Below are 25110 nucleotides of genomic sequence, written 5' to 3' on the forward strand. Positions count from 1 at the left end.
ACATTCACATCAAATTTCATCGAGATCCGTTGAGCTGTTCTGGAGATACCTTCTAACAAACAAACATCCATCTATCTTTACATCCAAACTTACGCATTTATAATATTACTAAGATTACCCTATACTATACTTATATTACCCTATTTATAGCAGTCGTACTTACACTTTGTTTTGTCGCAGTCCTCTGGAATAAGTTAAAAGGTTGCCAATGCATTGTCTACTTTAACAGAGGATGTGTAGATCCACATCCCGTTGCCAACCTTTACTTATTAAAAAAGGCTTAAAATGGCCTTTGGCACAACATTTGATCAGCATATAAAATTACTTGTGAATCAGGTATTGCATCCGTTGAGTGGGCATTTGTGCAACAGCTAATACTGCTGCAGGGCTCTACCAATGTTCAAAAACATCATTTACAATGTAAATTCCTTTTAACATCAAACTCCTTAAACATCGAAATTGCCTGACTGGTTGTTTTCTGTACTTACAATCCATATAACATAACAAAAAAAGTGAGGGGAAAATCAATTTTACACATATTATATCTTTTATTTGTGGATTCATGTATGTAAAAAATGATTGCAAATACATTTATTTTGAGATAGTTATTAGATTATAAATAAATATTAAGTTATAAATTAGTGACAATAACCGCAAGAAGGATGACATCGTTTGCCTTCGACGCCACATCTGCAGCCGGCGCTCGTATCGCCGCGACCGCCCGGTCCCCAGCGCCGGCCGCGCGTCACCCAGCAAATCTCAGTTTTACACGCAGAACATTTTACCCAGTCACAGCCCCATTTCTTTGTGATGATAGCACTGCACTCTGGACACTCCAGAGCTTCGCCTCGACGTTTGAGTGAGTCCAGCAACACTCTGGTGCCTTCATCAGTTTCATTTGTTTGAGCTGCTGTGACGGCTGTGCGAAGTTTAGTTTGATAATGTTCACATGTTTCGCCGTCGTGTATGGCCTGGAAAATATATTTGATACATCAAATAATCATTCCTAAATTTCATAGAAAAATCAGTAATATCGCTTTGGGAAACTAATATCAGGTCCAACTCCTAGGTTATGGAAAAAAGGAAGATTTGTAATCTCTACACCTACAATACATGATGAAAGTAAAGAGTAAAATCACTAATAGTGTCTTTACATTACAAAAAGTCTAAGTGTAAAAGTAACTCTGTCTCTGAAGATTGTATTTCACCCGGACGGAGTCGCGGGGCAGCTAGTTATAACTATTTATACTATTAACTTTAGTCGAGTTACAAATAAGCGTTCGATTGAATACTTATACCAGGCTTTTGTTTTACGGCTTATTGTACTATACAACATCGCATCGTTAGAATATTACCTGGCAGGGCACACAATTATTGCATTTGCATACTGGACATGGGAACTTTCTGACTCCAGGTTCACAGAGAGCCCAGCCTGTACAGTCACGAGTGCGACAGTGGAATGCGTTTCGAGTTCCACATTCGGCGGTGGCTAAACCTCGTGCTAGCCATCGCTCGTACTCCTCTGTAGATAATAAGGCACGTATTTCACGCTCCTGTAGCATTCCAGGACATCCGATAGCCGGACACGACACTGCCGCCTCCTCGCAATGCCTTACAACATCAGCAAGACAATCTCTACAAAATGTATGGATGCATTCACGAAGTACAACGCCTCTCCCGGCTTCACATTCGTCTATGCAAACGCCACATTCAAACGCATCCATATTTGGAACAATGGCTTGCTGTTCTAGCTTCATCAGTTCCGTATAAACATCCCCAGTCCCATTATCCGGAATCATTTCATTACTTTGATCATCTTTACTGTCTCGACTGTCATTGCCTGTTACTTCCTTCTTAGTTTCTGAAATAAAGTTTTATCATCAAACGAGGAAATTGGCGCAATTGACCTAGTAGTTGCGCTACTAAGTGCAGCAAAGAAATAAGACAGACATTATGGCGACACACTTATTAGCCTTTAATAGGTTGCACATTAGTGCCACCAAATGGTTCCCCATCATTGTTTACTAAAAATAAAAGTATTTATATAACATTTATTGGTGTCGGTTCGAAATTTACACTGACGAATGAGAAGAATGTTAAGTCGCATACGGATTCCCTAGGACCTAAGTACAGTCTAATAACAAATCTTTAGGTTTCTCGATCAAATAGTTAGGATGACTTACCAGACTCTACTATACATAAGTAGAAGGGTGCACTCAAGTCAGGACCAGCTAGAGTTGTTAGTGGTGTGGAGTCATTCATACATAAGGTTCTGCCAACTATCCATCGTTGTAATCTGGAATCGAGACCCAGCGACGCCTCCGCCTGTCCCCGCAACTCCCCCATCGTTGCTTGTCTTGATATTCTGAACTGTATCGGCCCGCGAGTGGTTTCTTTATCCTCAACCCATATCTTGATACTGCAAGTAAAATCAAATTTTTGGGTTTAATGTTACCCTAGTAGTAACCCTAAACACAAGAATTAAACTTGTTATAGTGTCTATAGGAATGTTACAATTTTTATCTATTGGTTAATCTTACTAATATTATAAATGCGAAAGTTTAGATGGATGGATGTTTATTAGAAAGTATCTCCAGAACGGTTCCAAATTTCAGCGTAATCCATGAAGGATTTAATATATAATTAGGAAGGATATAATTTGGAACATCTGTTCCAAATTATATATGTATATCTATACAACGTAGTCTGGAAGCTTTTCTGTTTTGGAAGTTTTTTTTTTAATTACGCGCGGGTGACAGATAATATCGCATAAATGTTAATCAACCACATGAATCGTATTTCCATTTTTAAATTTATAAAAACCGTTTTATCAAATTGAGAGGTGAACGTTTACGTGCGGTAAAACAAGTACTTACGCCATTATCTTATTTTCTACATGACTAGATTTTGAGGCAGGGATTTTGTGTTTTAAATCTATCTGTGACATTACGCTTTTATCTTCTTTAGATATTCCTCCTTGGTATTTTGATGTAGAAGGTCTATTCGTATTCTCGTGCTCGCCAGTTTTGTTTAAACAAGTGAGTGGTGATTTTTGTTCTGGTGAATCTTTTCGCTTTGGTGATTCATTATTGACCTTCACTTGCACGGGATCGTTCTTTGAACCGCTTTTCATACTTTTATCATCTTTTTCTTCAAATTCTGGGTTAGAATCTATAATTCGTGGAACTGCAGGATTCCCAATTATTTGTGAAGAAAAAGATAAAACGGAACACGACAATCGCAGCTTAGCGAGTTTAACGGCAGCTTCAGCAGCTGCCTGTTCATCTCCTGTCGCTATAGATTGCTCTAACTGATTCACTAGCTGTCTTCGCCTGATATGATGTTCCGCCTTACTGACACCTTTATCCTGCTTGTCTTTGGACGATGAAGGTGTAACGCCTAAAACTTTACATACAGACGTATTTGTGCTATATTGGCTCTTTGTAAATGATAGAGATTGCAATTGTTTATCTTCAGTTTCCTTCTCACTTGGTTCGGATATTTCTTCGATAGGCATTAGAGATCTTTGATTTATCAATACTGTAGGAGGCTGTGAAATTACTGCAGATGATAAAGTTACGACATCGGATTTAGTGCCTATAATATTCTTTAAATTCGCCTCTGATGCAGACTTAGGTGATGTTATCGGGCGATAAACTGGATTCAAAAGCGATGAAATTCTCAAAGGCGTGTGAAGGCTCGGTGCGCTACTCATAGTTGAAACTTTAAAATTATCTTCATTTGTTTTAACTTCTATACTTTTAGTAGATTTTACATTTTTATCTAGATAATTTACACGGGTATCAGTAGCAGGTACTGTACTGATGTCAATATCTGTTTTCTCTGTTTTTCCATTCGTTGGCAGTTTCTTATTAGAAGTCTTTGTAAGTGTCACTTCAGGTTTAGGATTGCCTAAATTTTCTATGGGTTTTGTTCTTGATCCTTCACTAACAAACAAGACTGTTGTCAAGTTTTTGTGTTTTTCATCTGTTGACATATTTAATTTTAATGGGCTCGATGTTTGAGCTTTTACGTCAGATGAGGCTTGTGTTACAGCATTATCAAGTAATGTATTCTGATGGGTTGGTTGAAATCTTTTAACTTTTTCCGTATCCTCGACATCCTTTTGTGTTTTAAGTAATGACTCTTTTACCTGAATTGTTATATGACGAGAATCTTCTTTGTAATTGATAACATTTGGTATATCGTGTAAGTTTTTATTCATTAATGGTATACTTGAAACTTTCTTGGATTCGGTATTGTTAGAAATTAGTAACGTAGAATTCTGGTTTAATGAATCTGATTTAATTTGAGAATGTAGAGAATTTTGTTTTCCGCTGGTGGAAGGCGGTATAATATCATCTTTGGTTACTGTTACATCTAGTTTCTTTGAAGTGCTTCCGTTTTTAGTAGGCGGATCAGATATGCGTTTGTTCCGCGGAGATCCTATTCGAAGCGTAGGACTTTCAGTGGATAATACATTTTGTTTAGGCCGCTTAGGAAGGGAATCTTTCATTTCCTTCAACATTTCCTTAAGCTTTTTCTTCTCTTCTTCTTCATTTCGTTTACTCGTTGAGCCAATTTTTGTTAAGTCATTGTCGGTTTGCGTGTAAATATTTGAAGCGGCATTTGAAATGCTTAGATTATTTTCCGAAGCCTTTTCTGAATATTTTTTAGTCAATAAACAATATGAACAAGAAGAAACCGCATTATTATAATTTCTAAGACATTGCGCACAAATCCAATTCCCTGATGGATCTGAACCAATGTCATTAACAGAAACAGTTCCTTTTGCTTCCAATAACTTAAGTTTCTTGTTTTCAATAATTTTTGCTGCTTGTTTATCTAACTCACTAATGTTTGGTAATAGTTTTACATAGTTTGGCTCTATCGCAGAATTTCTTTTTCTATTTTCAAAAATTTGTTTCAAAAAACTTTTATCTGTTTTGATTTTTTCTTGTTTAGATTTTTCAATATTGATATCCATAGAGACATTGTTAGGTAAAGAACGTCTATCACAATTAGGCTTTGGATTCATTAGTCCAGAACGTAAAGTAACGCTGTCGTCGACTATTAATCTATTGGGTGGCTGAGGAGCTGGTCGCTTCCTTGAAAAATTTCGTGGAAGAGAAGCTGTGATCGCCGGAGGCAAAGGTGCGCGTCTTTTACCAGGAACGTAGGGAGCTCGCCTCTGAAAGCTTTCACTCGTCGCTCTTCGTCCCCGTTCAATATTATTTCCGCCGTCGGTTATATATTTGCGTTCAGACGGAAGGCTAAATGCGTCGTATCTATCGCCGTTTTCTCCTTTAAATAAACCGTATTTCCGATGTAGGGTTAGATTGCGCTCTCTTTGCCTTCGAAAATTACGATCCCGCACCCTTTTCTTATAAGAATCTGTGGGCGGGCTGAGCGGCGGCAAAACGATCGGTTCTGTAGCTGCCTTGTAATTCAGAGGTTCTAGGAATGCGAAGCTGACGGCGGTGTGATCAGATCCTGCGCTAGAAAGGCTCTCGCTGGAGATGGAACGGTCGTCGCGACGGAGCCACGAGAACAACGTCCAAATACCACCGGAGAGTGGTCGCGGCCGCGGTGCCTCCGCTTTTATATCGCCGTTCATCACCTTCTGAAAATTCAAACAGAGCAACATAAATTTCACTTCAACAAAGAGTTCATATCTGCGATATTTGCCTTAATATAATAAGCGATTTGAATTAAATTTCATCTTGAAATAGTACAATTCATACTTACTGCGAAACGATGAGAAGTAACAAAAACCGAAACTAGAGCATATTAACCTCGATTTCGCACGGATCGTGATATATTTAAAACGTTGTTAACGCCCTTCATCGTAAGAAAAATTGAATTAGTAGATTCGGGCAGAGGTCAAACACGGCAAACAATCATAATGTAACAACCTTTGTCAACGACCACAATTGTCAATAATAGTGTAATGCACGGCGCGGCGCGGCGCGGAGGTGGAGCGCAGTGGAGAACAAAGCGAGGTCGCGCGGCCACTGAGTCGCCAGCGCCGCCCGTCCGCCGCCCGCCGTCCGTTGCCCACCGCCTGCAGCGCGCCGCCCGCTCAGCTATATTTAGCCTATCTTCGCGATTCACTTTTTGCTATTTCTATTTCATTTTAAAACACTCGGCCCCACTTAAATTAGGATACTTCCCGGCTTTTTGGTAGCACCTCAATTGTTACGATCAAAAATTTAAGAGATGAGTAATACGCTGCTGTATATTTCACAACTTTGTCGATAAATTAAAGGTTTCTATATTCGTAACGCAATTGAGGCAATTTATTGGTAAAATTATATTCAGTATTGCACACGTACATTCTTATAAAATCATTCATGTCAACAAAAGTAAACTAGTTCAAAAATTTAATTGTAAATGACAAATAAAATTATTTAATTGGTCGTTCACTCTAACCTTGTTATCTCCGCTCTTGATTCATCTCGACAAGTTACCACAGTTAAATGATAGTATCCTATTCGCGTACGTAGACATTGTACAATTTAACATTACAGGTACGTATGCTCAGAACCAGACGTGTAGACAGAGTATTACAGTTTTCCATTTGGCTCGTGATTCATGATCAACACTCAAGGGTATCTTTAAAAGTCAAGAAAAAAAAATGAAACAACATATTCTTCTAATTTACGATCACTTTAATAATTTAAATTGACTACATAACAAAATTATACATTTAAGATCCTTGTTCGCTACGATTTTTTACGGAGAGGGAATGTTTCTCGACGCAGGACTGTATAACGAGGCATGAGGCTGCTACACGCGCTGTCAGCTCGGCCTGGTTCAGTTCGTGCGCCCACGGCACGCGACCCCACCGCACCAACTGACACACACAAAACACGCTCATATTTTCATAACTTACTAACTTCATAACCCCATACACACTAGTCATTTAAATACTTTCGTCCCTTTGGGGTTCTGAACTAACGAAAATAAGTTATTTATACTAATTGTAACCTGTTTATCACGTCTTAACAACACTCCTGTTCATCACATTTTAATGACACTGAAGATATCAATTGAATATTTTTCATCACAGCATGTTAGATTTTAGGGGGTGTTAGAAAGAGTTAGGGGGTCTACTTTTATTCTGGAGGGGCGTAGACGGACATAACTTTGGTTTATTAATTCTTTGTTAAATTATATTACCTGATATTCCTCTTCAAGACGGGCGAGCATTACAGCCTCAGTCGGTTCTAAGTACCGATCGACGCACGCCAACATTAGAACTGGTGATTTTAATGCCTCCATTCCAAATGTGAAAGCTAAAATATATATTTTTCATACTTACAACTCATAAAAATACATATTGTTTGTGATTAAAAATTTAATTAATAATTGGAAACATACCATTTAAAGCTGCGAAATCATATGATAGAAAATGACGCGCCAACACTTCTCTTGTTTTGAGGCTGACTGGAGGAGGTTCTAGACCAAGCGATATTTCTTGCTTTATACCAAATCTGTTCTGAAACCAGTCTAAAACTGGTCCCCACTTTTGTTCTTGTAATACTCTCAAATCTTTTTCTTCCTGAAACATAGCATGATAAATAATACATACATCTCTGTACTGACAACATCTAGATGTATAGTTAATAAATATTGAGTTATTTTCTACTAAATTTATAACTCCATGCATGCAGTCATGCATAGGTAATTGTGTCTAGCCTTTATCCAGCTATGTACTGTTTTTTCATGTCAGCATGTTATTTCATTATAAAATAGGCTTTGTTGTTGGCATCTCACTTTTGTTAGTATTTGTTAAGAGTAACATTTAAAGGCATTTTTGTATGAACCTTGTAAAATACAATATTATAACTTACATCTGAATGAAAAAAAAGTGTGTCCGTGCTTAGATATTCCAGTAAATATGTTGTTATATCATGTGAAGTTAATTTTCCTGGATTATCCAATGCTGTGTTGCATAGTGCAGTCTGAAACAACAAGAATTTTTATTTGTTTTGTAATAGCCATACTGATCAACAGTTTTACCATAAAACATTAGCCATCCATATTTTTTTTATGAAATTAAATTTAAATTTATCTAAATATTTCAACACTTCCCATGAAAACAATGTCTAATATAAAAATTGTGTTTATATCTATGATAGCATTCACCCATGACTTTGTCCGTGGGGAAATAAAAAAAAATTCTAAGAATATATAAAGCCTATGTTTCCAGGGATCATGTCGCTTTCTAATAGCAGTATAATTTTTGAAATTGGTCCAATGGTTTGTTTGAAATGATTGGTGAAATGGTTATTGAATTGTTATATAAAAAAATACAAATGTGTCCAATTTTAACATTAGAATTATCTATTATTTACCAAGTGCATAGAAGGCTGAGCTATATTCTCTTCTTGTGAGTCCCACTCAGCAGCAATGGCTCTTGCTAATTGTTCACTATCAACTTTGAGCACTTTCCCATTAGGAGTTTTTAGTCTCCGATGGTCCAATGTTATTTCCCATTTATCTTCATTTTGAATAATATCAGTACGACGATAAAATCGCTTATGAGTTGCTAAAATGTAAATTTTATTTAAATAATCTTTCTTTAGTGTTTGAAATTTTACCATGAAAGAAGCACAAAACCAAAAAGGTGGCAGCCCTACACAGGCCATGTTTTTAACTATTGCTGCTAACAAAATATTTATAAACATCCATTTCTATCAACAATTATCTCTCACTCACCATAAAATTGAAATCCAAGTAATTTTGGACTTTGACGCCTTAATATATTACAAAAAGGTTGACTTGACTTAGATAAAGTTTTAAAAATAGAATAAGCCAAAGCTCCAGGAACCATTGTGAGCTTTATTTGCAGGTTATAAGAAATCAAACACTGTAATAAAAAAATTTAAAAATTACTAAGTGACATCACACAGAAATTGTTTTTCAAAATCATTCATATCCACACATCGACAATTATACATCATTTTTTATCTTTAAATCCTACATAATAACATCCTTATCCCAAAGTGGTAAGTTTGAGTTCAAAACACCTCGATACATAGGTAATGTAACTTATCAAACTTTGATTATTATTAATTATACAAACTTACACAGTGAGAAATATTACATTTACATCAAAAAATAAGTAGTAATTGAAAATCTTTTACATTTTGAATTTGTATTCTAATTCCCGAATTAAAATGAATATTTTTTCAATGCTTTTGACACTTGATAATAATGACAGAAAAATGGAAAAATGACAGATTGGAACAAAGAACAAAGAGTTTATAAAATGGAAGGGGTTTAAAACATAGACCAGTGAAAAGAGACCTCCGTGAAGTTGGCCCCCTCACTTTAATTTTTTTAACTTTTTTTTAAGCAAATCGTTTGAGAATCGTTTGAGAGGGTTTGAGAGAAAAGAAATATCGTTTGAGAGTTCCTACTTTCTCCGTAAAAACAATTTCAAATTCTAGTGTGAAGTTGGCCCCCTCACTTTACTTTTTTTTATTTTTTTCAATGCGAATCGTTAGAGAGTCGTTTGAGAGACATTAAGAGAAAAGAAATATCGTTTGAGAGTTTTTACTTTTTCTGTAATAAATATTTTAATTCTGGGCATCGAAAGTTACAAATCGATTTTCCTTTTTTTCCGAATTAAATATGGCAATCATGCACTTGGACGTTTCAAATTTATTGTGTAGGTAGAGAATGGTAAGAGAGTGATTGAGAGAAAAGAGAAATCGTTTGAGAGTTAATACTTTTTCTGAAATATATATTTCAATGTCGGAATCGAAAGTAACAAATCGATTTTCCTATTTTCCGAATTAAATATAGCAATCATGCACTTAGACGATTCAAATTTATGGTGTAGGTAGGGAATGGTAATAGAGTGATTGAGAGAAAAGAGAAATCGTTTGGGAGTTAATACTTTCTCTGAAATATATATTTCAATGTCGGAATCGAAAGTTACAAATCGATTTTTCTTTTATTACGACTTAAATATGGCAATCATGCACTAAGACGTTTCAAATTTATTGTGTAGGTAGAGAATGCTTAGAGAGTGACTGAGAGAAAAGAGAAATCGTTTGAGAGTTAATACTTTTTCTGAAAAATATATTTCAATGTCGGAATCGAAAGTTACTAATCGATTTTCCTTTTTTTCCGAAATAATTATGGCAATCATGCACTTAGACGTTTCAAATTTATTGTGTAGGAAAAGAATGATTAGAGAGTGATTGAGAGAAAAGAGAAATCGTTTGAGAGTTAATACTTTTCCTGAAATAAATATTTCAATTTCTGAATCGAAAGTAACAAATCGATTTTCCTTTTTTCCGAATTAAATATGGCAATCATGCACTTAGACGATTCAAATTTATGGTGTAGGTAGAGAATGATTAGGCAGTGATTGAGAGAAAAGAGAAATCGTTTGAGAGTAGATACTTTTCCTGAAATAAATATTTCAATTTCGGAATCGTAAGTAACAAATCGATTTTCAAAAACTTACAAATCTCAAAAATTGAAATATTTATTTTTGAAAAAGTATTAACTCTCAAACGATTTCTCTTTTCTTTAAATCAATCTATAACCATTCTCTATCTACACAATAAATTTGAATCGTTTATCCTCATGATTCCCATATTTAATTCGAAAAAAAGGAAAATCGATTTGTAGCTTTCGATTCCGACAGTGAAATATTTTTTTCAGGAAAAGTATTAACTCTCAAACGATTTCTCTTTTCTCTTAATCACTCTCTTACCATTCTCTGTCTACACCATAAATTTAAATCGTCTAAGTGCATGATTGCCATATTTAATTCGAAATAAAAATAAATCGATTTGTAACTTTCGATTCCGACATTGAAATATATATTTCAGAAAAAGTATTAACTCTCAAACGATTTCTCTTTTCTCTCAATCTTTCTATTACCATTCCCTACCTACACCATAAATTTGAATCGTTTAAGTGCATGATTGCTATATTTAATTCGGAAAAAAGGAAAATCGATTTGTTACTTACGATTCCGATATTGAAATATTTATTTCAGGAAAAGTATCAACTCTCAAACGATTTCTCTCTTCACTTAATCACTCTCTTACCATTCTCTACCTACACAATAAATTTAAAACGTCTAAGTGCATGATTGCCATATTTATTTCGGAGTAAAGGAAAACCGATCTGTAACTTTCGATTCCGAAATTGAAATATTTATTTAAGAAAAAGTATTAACTCTCAAACGATTTCTCTTTTCCCTCAATCACTCTCTAAGCATTCTCTACCTACACAATAAATTTGAAACGTCTTAGTGCATGATTGCCATATATAATTTGAAATAAAAGGAAAATCGATTTGTAACTTTCGATTCCGACATTGAAATATTTATTTCAAAAAAAGTATTAACTCTCAAACGATTTCTCTTTTCTCTCAGTCACTCTCTAAGCATTCTCTACCTACACAATAAATTTGAAACGTCTTAGTGCATGATTGCCATATTTAAGTCGTAATAAAAGAAAAATCGATTTGTAACTTTCGATTCCGACATTTAAATATATTTTTCAGAAAAAGTATTAACTCTCAAACGATTTCTCTTTTCTCTCAATCACTCTATTACCATTCCCTACCTACACCATAAATTTGAATCGTCTAAGTGCATGATTGCTATATTTAATTCGGAAAAAAGGAAAATCGATTTGTTACTTTCGATTCCGACATTGAAATATATATTTCAGAAAAAGTATTAACTCTCAAACGATTTCTCTTTTCTCTCAATCACTCTCTTACCATTCTCTACCTACACAATAAATTTGAAACGTCTAAGTGCATGATTGCCATAATTATTTCGGAAAAAAAGGAAAATCGATTAGTAACTTTCGATTCCGACATTGAAATATATTTTTCAGAAAAAGTATTAACTCTCAAACGATTTCTCTTTTCTCTCAATCTTTCTATTACCATTCCCTACCTACACCATAAATTTGAATCGTTTAAGTGCATGATTGCTATATTTAATTCGGAAAAAAGGAAAATCGATTTGTTACTTACGATTCCGATATTGAAATATTTATTTCAGGAAAAGTATCAACTCTCAAACGATTTCTCTCTTCACTTAATCACTCTCTTACCATTCTCTACCTACACAATAAATTTAAAACGTCTAAGTGCATGATTGCCATATTTATTTCGGAGTAAAGGAAAACCGATCTGTAACTTTCGATTCCGAAATTGAAATATTTATTTCAGGAAAAGTATCAACTCTCAAACGATTTCTCTTTTCTCTCAATCACTCTCTAAGCATTCTCTACCTACACAATAAATTTGAAACGTCTTAGTGCATGATTGCCATATATAATTTGAAATAAAAGGAAAATCGATTTGTAACTTTCGATTCCGACATTGAAATATTTATTTCAAAAAAAGTATTAACTCTCAAACGATTTCTCTTTTCTCTCAGTCACTCTCTAAGCATTCTCTACCTACACAATAAATTTGAAACGTCTTAGTGCATGATTGCCATATTTAAGTCGTAATAAAAGAAAAATCGATTTGTAACTTTCGATTCCGGCATTTAAATATATTTTTCAGAAAAAGTATTAACTCTCAAACGATTTCTCTTTTCTCTCAATCACTCTATTACCATTCCCTACCTACACCATAAATTTGAATCGTCTAAGTGCATGATTGCTATATTTAATTCGGAAAAAAGGAAAATCGATTTGTTACTTTCGATTCCGACATTGAAATATATATTTCAGAAAAAGTATTAACTCTCAAACGATTTCTCTTTTCTCTCAATCACTCTATTACCATTCCCTACCTACACAATAAATTTGAAACGTCCAAGTGCATGATTGCTATATTTAATTCGGAAAAAAAGGAAAATCGATTTGTAACTTTCGATGCCCAGAATTAAAATATTTATTACAGAAAAAGTAAAAACTCTCAAACGATATTTCTTTTCTCTTAATGTCTCTCAAACGACTCTCTAACGATTCGCATTGAAAAAAATAAAAAAAAGTAAAGTGAGGGGGCCAACTTCACACTAGAATTTGAAATTGTTTTTACGGAGTAAGTAAGAACTCTCAAACGATATTTCTTTTCTCTCAAACCCTCTCAAACGATTCTCAAACGATTTGCGTAAAAAAAAGTTAAAAAAATTAAAGTGAGGGGGCCAACTTCACGGAGGTTGAAAAGAGGCACTATAATTAAATAATTAAATACCGATTTAATCTAGGGATGGGTCCATAATATTTTTTCGTTAACGAAAACTTTAACATTAACTTCCTTTTTCTACTTATTAATTTTGTCAAACAATTGAATTGAATGGAGGGGTTACTCCTACGTTCCTAATATGTACTTCTTGTCAGACAACGGTTGATCCATTGAAAGATCACACCGCAGCGATTAATTCATTAATAAATATATATAACATCATAACATAGCAAACATAAGATTTTGAAGGGCATTCGCATAGTTATTGTGTTTTTATAAATAAACGTATTTTTACAAATACATTAATGATCAAAAACAGATCCATATTAACTGCTGCATATTTTCGTACAAATGCAGCTCTAATAATTTTCTTATTTTTACTTCTTAATCATTAGCTAAGGGAAAAGGATATCAAAAAATAAAAACGTAACAATCTATCAAACTCGGAAACCGTATAAGCAATGCTGATAGCAATCGGTATTCGTATCTTTGTATGTACGTCACTATTGTGCTTTGTGTTTGTGTAATCGTTCCGTTTCGTTTTTTTTTTAGACTCCATTAGACTCTGTTTTGAGTATTGTGTAATGGTACTGTGATTGTGAGTTTAAAAATCAATTGTACTTCGATACTCGCTCAATTGTAATTGATAGTTTATAATTATTACTTTGTTGTGTTTATTTAACTTTTACAACGATGTCTTTCATGGATTTTGATCTTTAACAATACGATCTGTGTTTGTGAAAATTTGTAGGACAACAAGTGTAGTGACGCGCTATTGTAGACAGAGGGCTCAGCGAGCTAAAAATACACTGATACGAATTCTAACAGCAATTAGAAAATCTCTACTTCTACTCTTATTTGTGATGTTCCCGCATCCCATCAGCGCGGAAGAACAGAAGTCGAATTTAATTCCGAGTGTCAATCTTCTCCATTCAAAAAGAAAAGGAATATTCATACACCCCTCTGCTATGTACAGAAGTAATGCACCGTGCTGCAAATATACAAGCACAGCATTTATAAGAAGTTTTAGTGGGTAAAACAAAACTCAAAATACTGAAGATGAAACTTTTGGAAAGCGGTCGCTTGGAAGCGCTTAGCCGCGCACTTTCGATCTTGAACGGCGACAGCGCCGTGCAGGGTCGTGTCGAAAGTTACAGCTGTAAGATGGCGGGAAGCGAGAAAGCCTTCTACAAGCGTTTTACTGCTGATGGAGAGACCACTCACAACCTGCAGGCACTGTCACCTCCAGAAGGTGTTACATACAGGTATGTATTACTAGCTTTTACCCGCGACTCCGTCCGCGCGGAATAAAAAATAGAAAACGGGGTAAAAATTATCCTATGTCCGTTTCCTGGTTCTAAGCTACCTGCCCACCAATTATCAGTCAAATCGATTCAGCCGTTCTTGAGTTATAAATAGTGTAACTAACACAACTTTCTTTTATATATATAGATTGTATATGTTCTTCATAAAAAGATTTTTGATTCTGCCTTTCAAAAGATACCTACTGTAGTAAATTTATAGAATCTCATACAGTTGCTTATTAGGTTGCTTTACAAGGTAAATGACAAGTAATAGATGGTCATTAGGTACTTGTTACTTCCACTTCTTTTTGCTGCACTGATGTCAATAGCCTATGTATAAATTAACAAGTAAATTTTATGTTTATGTTAGTAAATAATTTAACTGAGAGACAGTTTACATAATTTACTTTGATATAGACTTAGGTGAGTTATATTTACTATTTAAATGAAAATTTATGGAATAAAATATAATTTTTGTAGTCGCAGCCTGTCAGGAGATGAGGATGGCGTTCTCTGTGATACAATATCTCGGAAGACATTATTCTATTTGATCGCCACATTGAATGCGGCATTCCCTGATTATGATTTTTCAATGGCAAAGGTAAAATATAAATACTTAACTCCTAAAATGTCAGTAATAATCATTACTACTTTCTCTAATATTTATTGTTTTTAGCGTCAGAAATGATTTCCTTAATGTTGGTGATACTTCTGTAATGTTGTGTACCAATAATATAATGTAAACATCAGAGCAACGAGTTCAGCGCGGAACCGTCGGTGACGTGGGCGCAGGGTGCGGTGGACGCGGCGCTATCGGCGGTAGGCGGCGCGCGCTGGCGGCAGCTGCGGCCGGCGTTGTGGGCCGCCATAGACGATGAGGTGGCACTCGCTGACTGCCGCATTTACAGCTACGGACCTGACCTCGCTAGTGACCCCTTCGGTGAGCCTGGCTGCCTCTGGACATTCAACTACTTCTTCTACAACAAGAAGCTCAAAAGGATTGTGTTCTTTACATGCAGAGCAATGAGGTAATATAAAAATAAAAAATTTCTTTATTTAACTATAAGCCATTTTTCACAAAATTAGTGGGGCTCTGTCTCCCGAACTAGTTAAAACTGTGTTTCGGGAGGCAGCGCCTTCTCTTATATAATATATTTAAAAGCATATCATTTCTTTATTTTTACATTATATATCTAAGTTACCACCAATTTTTTTTGTGTTTTTGGACTTGCCTTTGTTCAGAAAAGAATAATAACTAATTATCTGTTTTTTTTAATTCTGCGCAGATTCTGAGTCTTGGGCAAAAGCTAGTATATAATATAATGTACAACATTTTTTAAATGTGTTTTTAAATGTTAAACTAAATGTTACATTTTGTTAAAAAATAATTTGTGCTCAAAAGTAACATATTACATACTTTTATGATGTATTTTTATTCTTCTTGCAAAAGACAACTATTTTTCCATTACCATTATGTTTACCATTTATTCTCGTTATTCCAGCCCCGTGTGTGCTGTGGACTCTGGCGTGGACTTTGCTATGGATGAAGATGAAGAATATAACTAAGTTTTACAATCAAATTTTTCTGTATTGCACTTTTTTTTCTTCTTATTTCAAAATATATTTACATTTATATTACTTAGAGCAACTCTTAGTAGAAAATAGAAGATAATCTATAGGTAATTGTAATTTACCAATGAAGTAGTTATTCACAAATTTACTTATAGCAATTGTTTTTTTTTAAATAAACGCAGGTTATTGGCGTCATATCAATTATTTTTTCGTAACCATGTAGCTGAAGGTTTCCAGTACAGTGGCTAATTGAGAATGAAGTTTGTGTAATATGTTTTAACAACAAATTTTTCATGTTGGTGCTTGGTGTATAGACATTATTTTACTTGAGGCGTCTAAGTCTATGTAGGTATCTCTCTGTCTACCAAGGAAGGGTAACAGTCACTAGAGGTTAGTAGATAATAACAATTTTTCGTAAGCAAAGATACATTTTTCTTATTATATAATTATTTTTACACTAAGTCTAACCACATATGTTTATCGGTATAGACACAAAATGAACGGGACATTTCTATCAATTTTTTATCAATCTTAAGGTAGAGCTAAAAGTTAAGGTAAAAATATTGTTCATGGATAGATTTGATAGTTATGATGATAGTTTTAAGGAGCGATATTTAAGTTGATTACAGACACTACGCCCAAAATATGGCAACAATCAGTTTTTATAGGTTCTACATTTGCACAATTTCTTGCGTATAAGCTGAACATATAGTATTATGTTACACAAAAATTAATTCGTTCTCAATAAAGATTGGTTAATATATATGATAAATTACAATGAATAAATGATAAAAGTTAAGACTTGGAACTATTTATATACGAATTAAGAGAAGTCTCAAAAAATATGTTATTTCTACATTATATTAATACTGGAAGTAAAAACATGTTAATAATAAACGACTATCAAAGTATAAAAATAAATCCGACGAAAGTTTATGATAAAAAATAATGGAAATGGCTAGCTCAAATTTTAATAAACTATGTCTTAGAAAAAACAATCTGGAAATCGTTAAATTTTAAATAAGTTAGCCATTTCTATATTAACTGATTATTTAACGTGATTAATCTTAACGAAGTTTCGATGTGATCTGTTTCGTAAATCCGCCTGTAATTTGTTTTGGCATTCTTCTAATTTAATATAAGACAACGTATGTATTATTATTTTTTAAATATATTTTCTTTCTCTAAATGTTTTTTTTTTTTTCATTCTGAACCCCCATCCTTTAAACACCTTGAAGAGTGACAGGAGCTCCACATCATTTATATTATTCCTCGACGTGTAAAAGAGGTGCAAACAAAATATATTTTTCTAATATATTGACTTGTTATGTTATCATTTTTAGAACGGCTAAGATTTGATTTAAAAAAAAAACATCCAGTTTCTACAGAAAAAAACATAAATTTCACCAAAATTCAAAATCTGTAAATGCATCTCATTCGATTTATTCAATTTTGATTATAAGAGAAAAAAAAATCTAAGAAATAAAAACAACGCGAAGCAGTAAAAAAAACAACATGATTTTTTAAAAAATATAATGACGAACAATCAAAATATATCTTTATCGTAATTTACAACAGTGAAAAAGGGTCTCTTAAAAGAACTTACATTAAGTAAATAAACAAAATCATGTCGAAAATTATGTACATTACGCGATTCTATGTACAAACTCTACATAATACTATATATAAAGTCCAAGATCCTCACGCGTTCACCTTTATAACAATAATTAGGTAAGCGACCTGCGCTCGCCGGAAGACAGCCATTATAATATTTGATATTCTGAAATTTACTAAAGGGATAGATTGGACTTAGTTAAACCAAAACATTGTTACACTGTTAGCGGCCGGCTCCCGCATTGTACTTATAACACATTGATTAAGAAATATGATATCTGTAATAACAAAAAAAAAAGGCACCGTTAATCATTAGAACCTCCACAGTGTTGTTAGAAACGCTTTAAAAAATAATTCATAGAAATTACACTTTAAAGTTTGAAACTAAGATAATATTATCACATTTTAAAATTGATTTTAAAACTTATAATTGATACAAACAGATAAAAATTCTTAAAAGTAGTATAACATTATACAAGTACATATCTCCTTGGGATCCCATTGCCGAAACATGTTGCACAACAAGCATCGACTAATACGAAGAAAAAAGTTACATCTGTAAAAAGATCTTATAGGATACACTCTAATAAGAGTTACAACTCTTTTCATCAGTTGGTTCGATATTGGTGTACTGTTTTTTCAAAGCTAATGAAAATTACAATAATCTTTTACATCGATGTTTCGTCAGTGGGAACCGACATTTATATAAAATAAACAGTGAATTATAATGGTCTTTTTAATATAACTGATGGTATGAAAAGGATTAAATTTCTATAGAAATGAATATAAAAGATAAATAAAAGATAAAGTTTACTGCATTTCTTTACATCGATTGGCAGGAATTAGGAGGCTATCGCCTAAGTTGAATAATTGTTTTTCTTATTCAATATAGATATTTATGATTTCTTAGTTCTACACTTAGTTTAAGTTTAGAACATAGACCTACCATTTGTAATATTAAAACAGTATTTAAATTTGATTCCAATTTTTATATTAAAATAAATAAAAAAAGAATATTAAAAAAAATACATATAAAACTTTCAATCATAATGTACATATTTAATTTATTACATATAAAAGTATAAGTTAAAATTTCCAAAAAAAATAATAATAATTGATTCGATAAGTTGTGTTAATTGATTTTATAGATCTATATCAAAAGTAAAACAAATGGCAGTCCTACTTATCTTATATATTATTATAACCTAACCATATAACCTCTACATTCAACTGTAAACGTCGAATATTCATCTTATTTATATTTATATATACATATATATATATATATAATAGATTTATATTTAACTATGTAAAAAGCAGCTCGGTGAGCCATTTATGTATTTGTCTAATAAACAACATTTTATAAGCATTTGGTATGTTAATTATATGCACATAGAATTCATTTTAATAAATATTATGCTATGTCATGACAATTAAATGTAATTTTAGAAATTCATTGGAAAAAAAAATCATCAAGTTTCCCTCAAGCTAAAGTAAACTGTACTTTTTGACATTAACATAACAAAGTGGAGCCCTTAATTATTTATTATTGCTTTAAGAATGTAACGATGTGCGTTATTTGAATTATTTCTGTAACTACATCAAGTGCTTTATATATAAAAGATATTTGACATATAGATAGGGTCCTATGTATACAGGCTATAGTAACAAATTGACGATTTTTACTTTTTTCTGTTAAAAGTTATCCTTCAATTTAGTTCATTAACTAAACTAAATACACATTTATAGGTGTAAATGTAATTTTTTTGCTGAAATAAAAGGGCTTATGCGGCCTATTTTCTTATATGTTTGAAACATTAAGAGTGTCTACTGAAAAGTTTTCAATTTGCACTTTGTTCTTATTCATAGGAGGGCATATGAACCCTACTGTCAATAAAATGTACCACCAGTACAACTTCTGTTGTCAAATTTAACACTTAGTTACAGATAGCGGTATTAGCAATTAATTGTATAAGTTCTCGTAACTTTCAATTTATAATTAGTACTGTTAGTAGTTCTTTGATGTCAAACCAATTAGAGGAAGTCTGCGAACATACATATATAATTTTATATATTACATTGTTCTGAATCATCAACATATATTGTACATACATTCTAAAACCCTTACCAGTCTTTATGCCGCATTCCTATATCTATTCATACTTAATTAAATTCCTCAAAAAGTCACAAAAAACTTCTTTTTGATGTATGAACACAAGTTAATAGATATATTTATAATTATTTGGCTATAAAACATTTCAACTATTTAGATGTGTACAAATTATGTCCTTCATTTGCATATATTTTTATTTATTGAATTCACATTATTTAATAGTTTTCTTAATTTTTAACTAATGTTGTATGCAATTGGAAAGCTTTTTACTAAATTATTTTAGTTAGTGGAGGTTTGTTTACTTTTGCATTTAATTATAATAAATTGTTTATTGTTTAATACATTATGTACTGCACCATTAAAAAAAAACACGCGCTACGTATCTTTAAATTTAGATGCGTTGTTAAAGCGCATAGATTAAAAACTATTTGTTTATATTTTGTAAATAGTCAATGTGATGTTGCGTTGTTATTGTGAAATTCTTGAACCACGACACTTGTATTGTCAAATGTTGTCTTTGATTTATCATAGACAATGTTAGAGGTAAAATCACAGCTAGCGTTTATCAGCGGGTGTGGCGTTACCGGGTGTGGAGTTGGCGTTATTGGTGTTGGCGTTGTCTGTATCGCCGGCGGGTGGTGGTGCGGGGTTTGCGGGTGGGGGGGAGCGAAGCTTGGCTCGCGGCCGCCACGCATCCAGTAGCGCCTCCACGCGCTCCTCTGTGGGCCCCCAACGTGCGAACCCGGCCGCGTTCTGCAGCCACACCACCACGGTACCACCACCCCAACGGAAGTACACCTCGTTCCTGATACATCATTTCTACTGTTATATGTTCCAATTAAAGAAGAAGTTGAAGCGATTTTTTAAAATAATACTAGCTGTCGCCCGCGACACCGTCTGCGCGCAGTTAAAAAAAAACTAAATGGGGGGGGGGGGTATGAAAAATAGATGTTGGCCGATTCTCAGACCTACTCCAGAAAATCGGTCAAGCCGTTTCGGAGGAGTTCAAGTTTTATATAAATTTAAGTAGATAGTGTAGTGATAGCCTTGATGTGATAATTTTGTAAATGTGAAATCTATAGTGATGTAAAAAGGACTTACTTTGGAAGGACATGTTGGAATCCATGACGATATTCATGTTCGAAAGCTGGTATAACGACCTGAAATAATTTACATTATCATTTTTATCATTGCTCCGATAATTAATAAATTAGAATGCAACGAGACAGCTCAGTTAATGTACTTATTTTTAGCAAATTGTGACATGGGTCTTTTATTTTATATTTTAAAATACGTATAAAGTAAACCTTATCTGTATGCAATTGTGTTGCTGAGTTACCTGTTTCCGTTTGAAATGGCTGGCCTGCAGTTTGTGCAGCGCATGCGTGTGACGGTCTGGCCACTCGGGCAGCACCACCACGAAGCTGAGCGGCTCCGCGGACTCCTGCAGCAGCCGCTCCATGTGCCGCAGCGCCGCCTCCAGCAGCTCCTCGCAGTAAGGCGGGTGCGCCACCAGAGACCCCGACACCGGACGCAGCTCCAAAAACGGACTGTACCATAAATATCGCACACTTTTACTATGATTTTCATGGCTGAGGTCTTGAAAAAAAACTTTTAAACTTTTATATTTATAATAAATTTTGTACAGGCGTTTCGTCAATGAAAACTCACTGTTATGAATCATGTGACGTAATACTTAAACTAGGAGATCTAGTAAAATTATCGCTTGAGTGGGGAATCCCCCGAAGGTATATTTTTATGAAAGTACTTAAAAAACCTTTTTCAATTCTCTTTTATTAAAAAAAAAAAGTAACATTTCATATCCTAATAAATATTGACGTGTTCATAGACTGGTATTCCCAGCATCGCAAATAGTGTTTAAACAACTTAATGATCATTACGACATAACAAGCTGCATTAGTCTAGGAATATTAATTTACAATGAGTCACCAAAACAATTATTTTGCTATTCTACAAGCCATGACTAGATAATTATATCTAGTAATTAAGACATCTTACTCATATTATAAATGCGAAAGTCTAGATGAATGGATGGATGTTTGAAGGTATCTCTGGCTGAACGGATCTTGATGAAATTTGGCACAGATGTAGAACATAGTCTAGAAGAACACGTAAACTACTCGTTAAGTTTTTTTAGAGCCGCGAGGACAGCGACAGCTAGTCAGGTATAAAGCTTGAAGTTTAGTTTTATATTTTCAAGCAAAATCTTAATATAGGCTACGAAATATAACGATTTACTCACCCTCTAGAACCGAAGTAGGAGTCTGTATCGGCGAATGCTGAGCAGTACTGCCTGAAGTAGCAGTCGAGGGGGCTGGCGAAGCACTCGAAGGTGACGCCGAAGCAGCGATGCAGACATTCAAGGACGGGGACGGGCAGTGACATCTGCGTGAGGTGCGCGTCTCCGCCCGCCCCAACCCACGCCGCGTAGCGCCGCAACAAGCACCACACGCGAGACAGGAACTGCTCGAACTTCTTGTCGTCGAAGCAGCTGTATCTGTACAGGCACTCCTGCAATAACACACATTGTTTCCAAATCGTATCGATCATAGAAATATATCGATAATATATAACCATTAAAGGTAGACAACGCATCTCAATCCTTTCAAACTAATTGTAGAAGTCTTGAGCAACGTTCGATTCTGTATTTTAGCAATACCAAGTTACCGCTTGCTCGTTTGCCACCTTCTGGCATAATTTTTTTCGACCATGTTGCATTATGAAAATCAAAGGACATTTCACTGAAATGGTTAAGAAAAAAACATCCTTAATTGTACACATATAGAGTTGCCAAGTCGCCAAACCTAATAGCCGGACAGACCAGCCAGTTTGGCCGGACATTTGGGTAGAAAGGTCGGACACGACCGTAGGTCGACTCTCGTCGCCGGCGCTCGGCCACTCTCGTTTGCGAAATGTAAAAAGCCTAACAAAAGCTGGACAACCCAGACACCGTTTATTTTGGCCGGACACGCAATCAAAAAGCCTACCTATGTAGGGTTTATCCGGACGCCTGGCAACGCTATACACATATGAAGGGGTTGAAATATTTAATCTGATTTATTTACCAATTTCTGTAGATATGTGGCATTGATGATCTGCGTGTCTCCGAGGTACCGCAGCAGCGCCTGGTCGCGGTCCAGAAAGTGCTCGACGAGGGGTGCGCGGGGCGCGGGGATGCCGCACTGCACCGGGTAGCACCACACCTTGCGGAGCGCCGCCTGCTGCAGCGGCGCCGTCAGCTCCTGCAATAACACGCACGCGCTCCTACTTCGCTCTTACGCTCTTGAGCAGTAACTCAGTGGTTAAGCACCAGATTCATAATCTGCAAACCTAGGTTCGATTCTCGTCATGTGTATCCACGTTTTAACGTAATAAGTTTTAAATTTATATAGCAAACCAATTGCAAAGCTCAAAAGATATAACATTTTCCTTTCATTTTTTAATTATACTTTGAAGAATTGTGTTAACATAATGTAACATTAATTTATATTTTATAATACCTGAATTCCATTTTCTTTTAATAAAAAGCTATGTTTTTCTCTAATTTTTCTCGCATATTCCGCTGATAAATGATAGATTTTGAGGCAAATTCCTTCAACTGATGCTTTTGCTGTTTCAGCTAAATGAGGTTGGCATTGTCTCTAGAAAAAAAAAACGAGAAAAAAGATTTTTTAGTATGCTGTATTAAACTTGTACCTTGGTTTTTATTTTATTTGCTTAATTGTACCTATCTGACATATATTATAAATGTGAAAGTTTAAATGGATAGATAGATGGATGTTTTTTTTAAAGATATCTCCAGAACGGCTCAATGGTTCTTGATGAAATATGGCAAAGATATAGAACATAGTCTGGAAGGACACATAGGCTACTTATAAAGTAAATTAACTGCAACATTATGACCACATTGAAACAGAAGTTTGGTTTGGTTTAATACATACTCTTAGATGTGCCAATCTGTCTTGAAAATCATCATACGTAGCTCCAACAGTTCTCCGCAGCCACTGAAATGTATCCTCTGCATTCCATTTCACTACTTTACGACTCTCAGGTGATGCATTCCGTGACTCTATCATTTTCTTTGCTGCCTCAGCATACCGTGATAATTGTTTTCGAGCATCGCCCGTAAATTTCGTATGTGTCAGCTTTATAGGTATATCATTCATTATTTCTTCATACATAGACCTTGATATTTCAGGAAAGCAATGACTAGGGAGCAGCGGATCTGAACCACCTTGATCGTTAACCTTTCTCTCCATTAACCAACGATTAAATGAATCCTTTGGCGCATCTATGCTTTCTCTTGTGTGACACAGCTCTTGATAACATTGCCTCAGTTTATTAGCTAAAGTGAATCTAAATCCTTCTATTTCAGGATGGGGATGCGGACATATAGTTGGTGGACGCTCATATATTACAACATTTGTCGGTACTTCTATATCCCAGGGACCAGCCAAAACAAACTTCTTTGGTGGAGGGCCATTATCCTCAGAAGGTCGTCGTTTGCTAGCACTCGGTGTGACACTGCCTGCAGGAGGCGGGGCAGTGTGGCATATACCTAAGGGGTCTGTAATTGGATCAAAATCTCTTTTTACTGCTGGCAATTCCCACATGGATTCTCCTGATATTTTATTCCAAAAGTATGGTCTATTCTCTCGTTTAGACCAATACTTCCGCCATCCCTGTTGTAAGAGGTCTGGATGCAAATCTGCAGCGAGATGTTGGGCTAACGGGACCGGCGCTCCGGGGGTTTGAGGGGTTTCTCCGCCAGCGCTTGGCGATGATTGCGCTTCAGGTGGTGGTTCACTGTGCGTAATGCCACCCTCCCACGTTGAAGAACCGGCAGACACTTTGTCACGGACATCATTCATCGTGTATTTTGTATAAATGATCAATAGTAGGTACACAGTAAAATAAAAATATAAATAAAGCTGTAAATAAAACTGCAAAATTGTATCTGTAACCTTATTTCCCAATTACACTAATGAACTAATAAGTTTCCTATTAGAGCAATATCTTTGTTGATATTCATCGTATTCTTGCCGCCAAGACAGAGTGCAATAGAAAATTCGTAAACTTTACACAAACACATGATAATAATCGGAAATTAATATTTAAAAATATTAATTTTATGTTAGAAAATTTATTATCACGAACGATATAGTAACACTTTATTTTATATCAACAAATTACGCGAAGAACATATTTTTTGTTGGAACTCGGCGGAACGTATCACTTCCCAAGCATCGCCATCCTTGCACAGATTATGACATTAGCTTGTGTAGAAAGTAGAAAGAT

The 25110-nt window shown here is 34.7% G+C and overlaps 4 protein-coding genes across 5 annotated transcripts; 1 reads left to right on the forward strand and 3 right to left on the reverse strand.

The window, feature by feature from the left end:
* Positions 1–604: 604 nt before the first annotated feature.
* On the reverse strand, positions 605–6078 carry LOC106713327 (uncharacterized protein DDB_G0292642). Of its 2 annotated transcripts, none has more exons than XM_014506123.2 (5): positions 5916–6078; positions 2877–5623; positions 2184–2419; positions 1356–1861; positions 605–971 (listed from the first exon to the last, which is right to left on the reverse strand). In XM_014506123.2, the coding sequence occupies exons 2-5, from the start codon at positions 5615–5617 to the stop codon at positions 639–641; spliced, it is 3816 nt and encodes a 1271-aa protein (XP_014361609.2). In that variant the 5' UTR covers positions 5618–5623; positions 5916–6078; the 3' UTR covers positions 605–638. The 2 variants fall into 2 exon arrangements, with proteins under 2 accessions (XP_014361609.2, XP_014361608.2); XM_014506122.2 differs by having other exon boundaries at positions 5749–6078.
* A 578-nt stretch (positions 6079–6656) lies between these two features.
* Positions 6657–8863, reverse strand: LOC106713293 (ATP synthase mitochondrial F1 complex assembly factor 2). The gene is made up of 6 exons (XM_045678695.1): positions 8725–8863; positions 8361–8554; positions 7857–7967; positions 7384–7564; positions 7183–7298; positions 6657–6856 (listed from the first exon to the last, which is right to left on the reverse strand). Exons 1-6 carry the CDS (start codon positions 8837–8839, stop codon positions 6710–6712), a joined length of 864 nt encoding a protein of 287 aa, XP_045534651.1. The 5' UTR covers positions 8840–8863; the 3' UTR covers positions 6657–6709.
* A 4892-nt stretch (positions 8864–13755) lies between these two features.
* LOC106713318 (repressor of RNA polymerase III transcription MAF1 homolog) lies at positions 13756–16646 on the forward strand. Its single transcript, XM_014506104.2, has 4 exons — positions 13756–14453; positions 14973–15093; positions 15243–15520; positions 15995–16646. Exons 1-4 carry the CDS (start codon positions 14248–14250, stop codon positions 16056–16058), a joined length of 669 nt encoding a protein of 222 aa, XP_014361590.1. The 5' UTR covers positions 13756–14247; the 3' UTR covers positions 16059–16646.
* Positions 16647–20250: 3604 nt separating this feature from the next.
* Positions 20251–24962, reverse strand: LOC106713315 (mRNA (2'-O-methyladenosine-N(6)-)-methyltransferase). The gene is made up of 7 exons (XM_014506100.2): positions 23754–24962; positions 23313–23453; positions 22878–23054; positions 22055–22323; positions 21131–21341; positions 20893–20951; positions 20251–20596 (listed from the first exon to the last, which is right to left on the reverse strand). The coding sequence occupies exons 1-7, from the start codon at positions 24681–24683 to the stop codon at positions 20347–20349; spliced, it is 2037 nt and encodes a 678-aa protein (XP_014361586.1). The 5' UTR covers positions 24684–24962; the 3' UTR covers positions 20251–20346.
* Positions 24963–25110: the final 148 nt, after the last annotated feature.

Source organism: Papilio machaon, chromosome 1 (assembly GCF_912999745.1).
Source record: "Papilio machaon chromosome 1, ilPapMach1.1, whole genome shotgun sequence".
NCBI lineage: Eukaryota > Metazoa > Arthropoda > Insecta > Lepidoptera > Papilionidae > Papilio > Papilio machaon.

Bases quoted from the DNA above. Each gene is read 5' to 3' on its own strand.
- LOC106713327 (XM_014506123.2), bottom strand. From the start codon at position 5,617: ATGAACGGCGATATAAAAGCGGAGGCACCGCGGCCGCGACCACTCTCC. The intron at 2,420-2,876 runs GTAAGTACTTGT...TTTTACTTGCAG, and splicing joins GTAGAAAATAAGATAATGGC to TATCAAGATATGGGTTGAGG. The intron at 1,862-2,183 runs GTAAGTCATCCT...ACTTTATTTCAG, and splicing joins CTTATGTATAGTAGAGTCTG to AAACTAAGAAGGAAGTAACA.
- LOC106713293 (XM_045678695.1), bottom strand. From the start codon at position 8,839: ATGGTTCCTGGAGCTTTGGCTTATTCTATTTTTAAAACTTTATCTAAG. The intron at 7,565-7,856 runs GTAAGTTATAAT...GCTATGTTTCAG, and splicing joins CACTTTTTTTTCATTCAGAT to GAAGAAAAAGATTTGAGAGT. The intron at 7,299-7,383 runs GTATGTTTCCAA...TATATATTTTAG, and splicing joins TGATTTCGCAGCTTTAAATG to CTTTCACATTTGGAATGGAG.
- LOC106713318 (XM_014506104.2), top strand. From the start codon at position 14,248: ATGAAACTTTTGGAAAGCGGTCGCTTGGAAGCGCTTAGCCGCGCACTT. The intron at 14,454-14,972 runs GTATGTATTACT...TAATTTTTGTAG, and splicing joins CCAGAAGGTGTTACATACAG to TCGCAGCCTGTCAGGAGATG. The intron at 15,521-15,994 runs GTAATATAAAAA...TCGTTATTCCAG, and splicing joins TTTACATGCAGAGCAATGAG to CCCCGTGTGTGCTGTGGACT.
- LOC106713315 (XM_014506100.2), bottom strand. From the start codon at position 24,683: ATGAATGATGTCCGTGACAAAGTGTCTGCCGGTTCTTCAACGTGGGAG. The intron at 23,454-23,753 runs GTATGTATTAAA...TTTTTTTTCTAG, and splicing joins ACAGATTGGCACATCTAAGA to AGACAATGCCAACCTCATTT. The intron at 22,324-22,877 runs GTAAATAAATCA...GTGTTATTGCAG, and splicing joins CCACATATCTACAGAAATTG to GAGTGCCTGTACAGATACAG.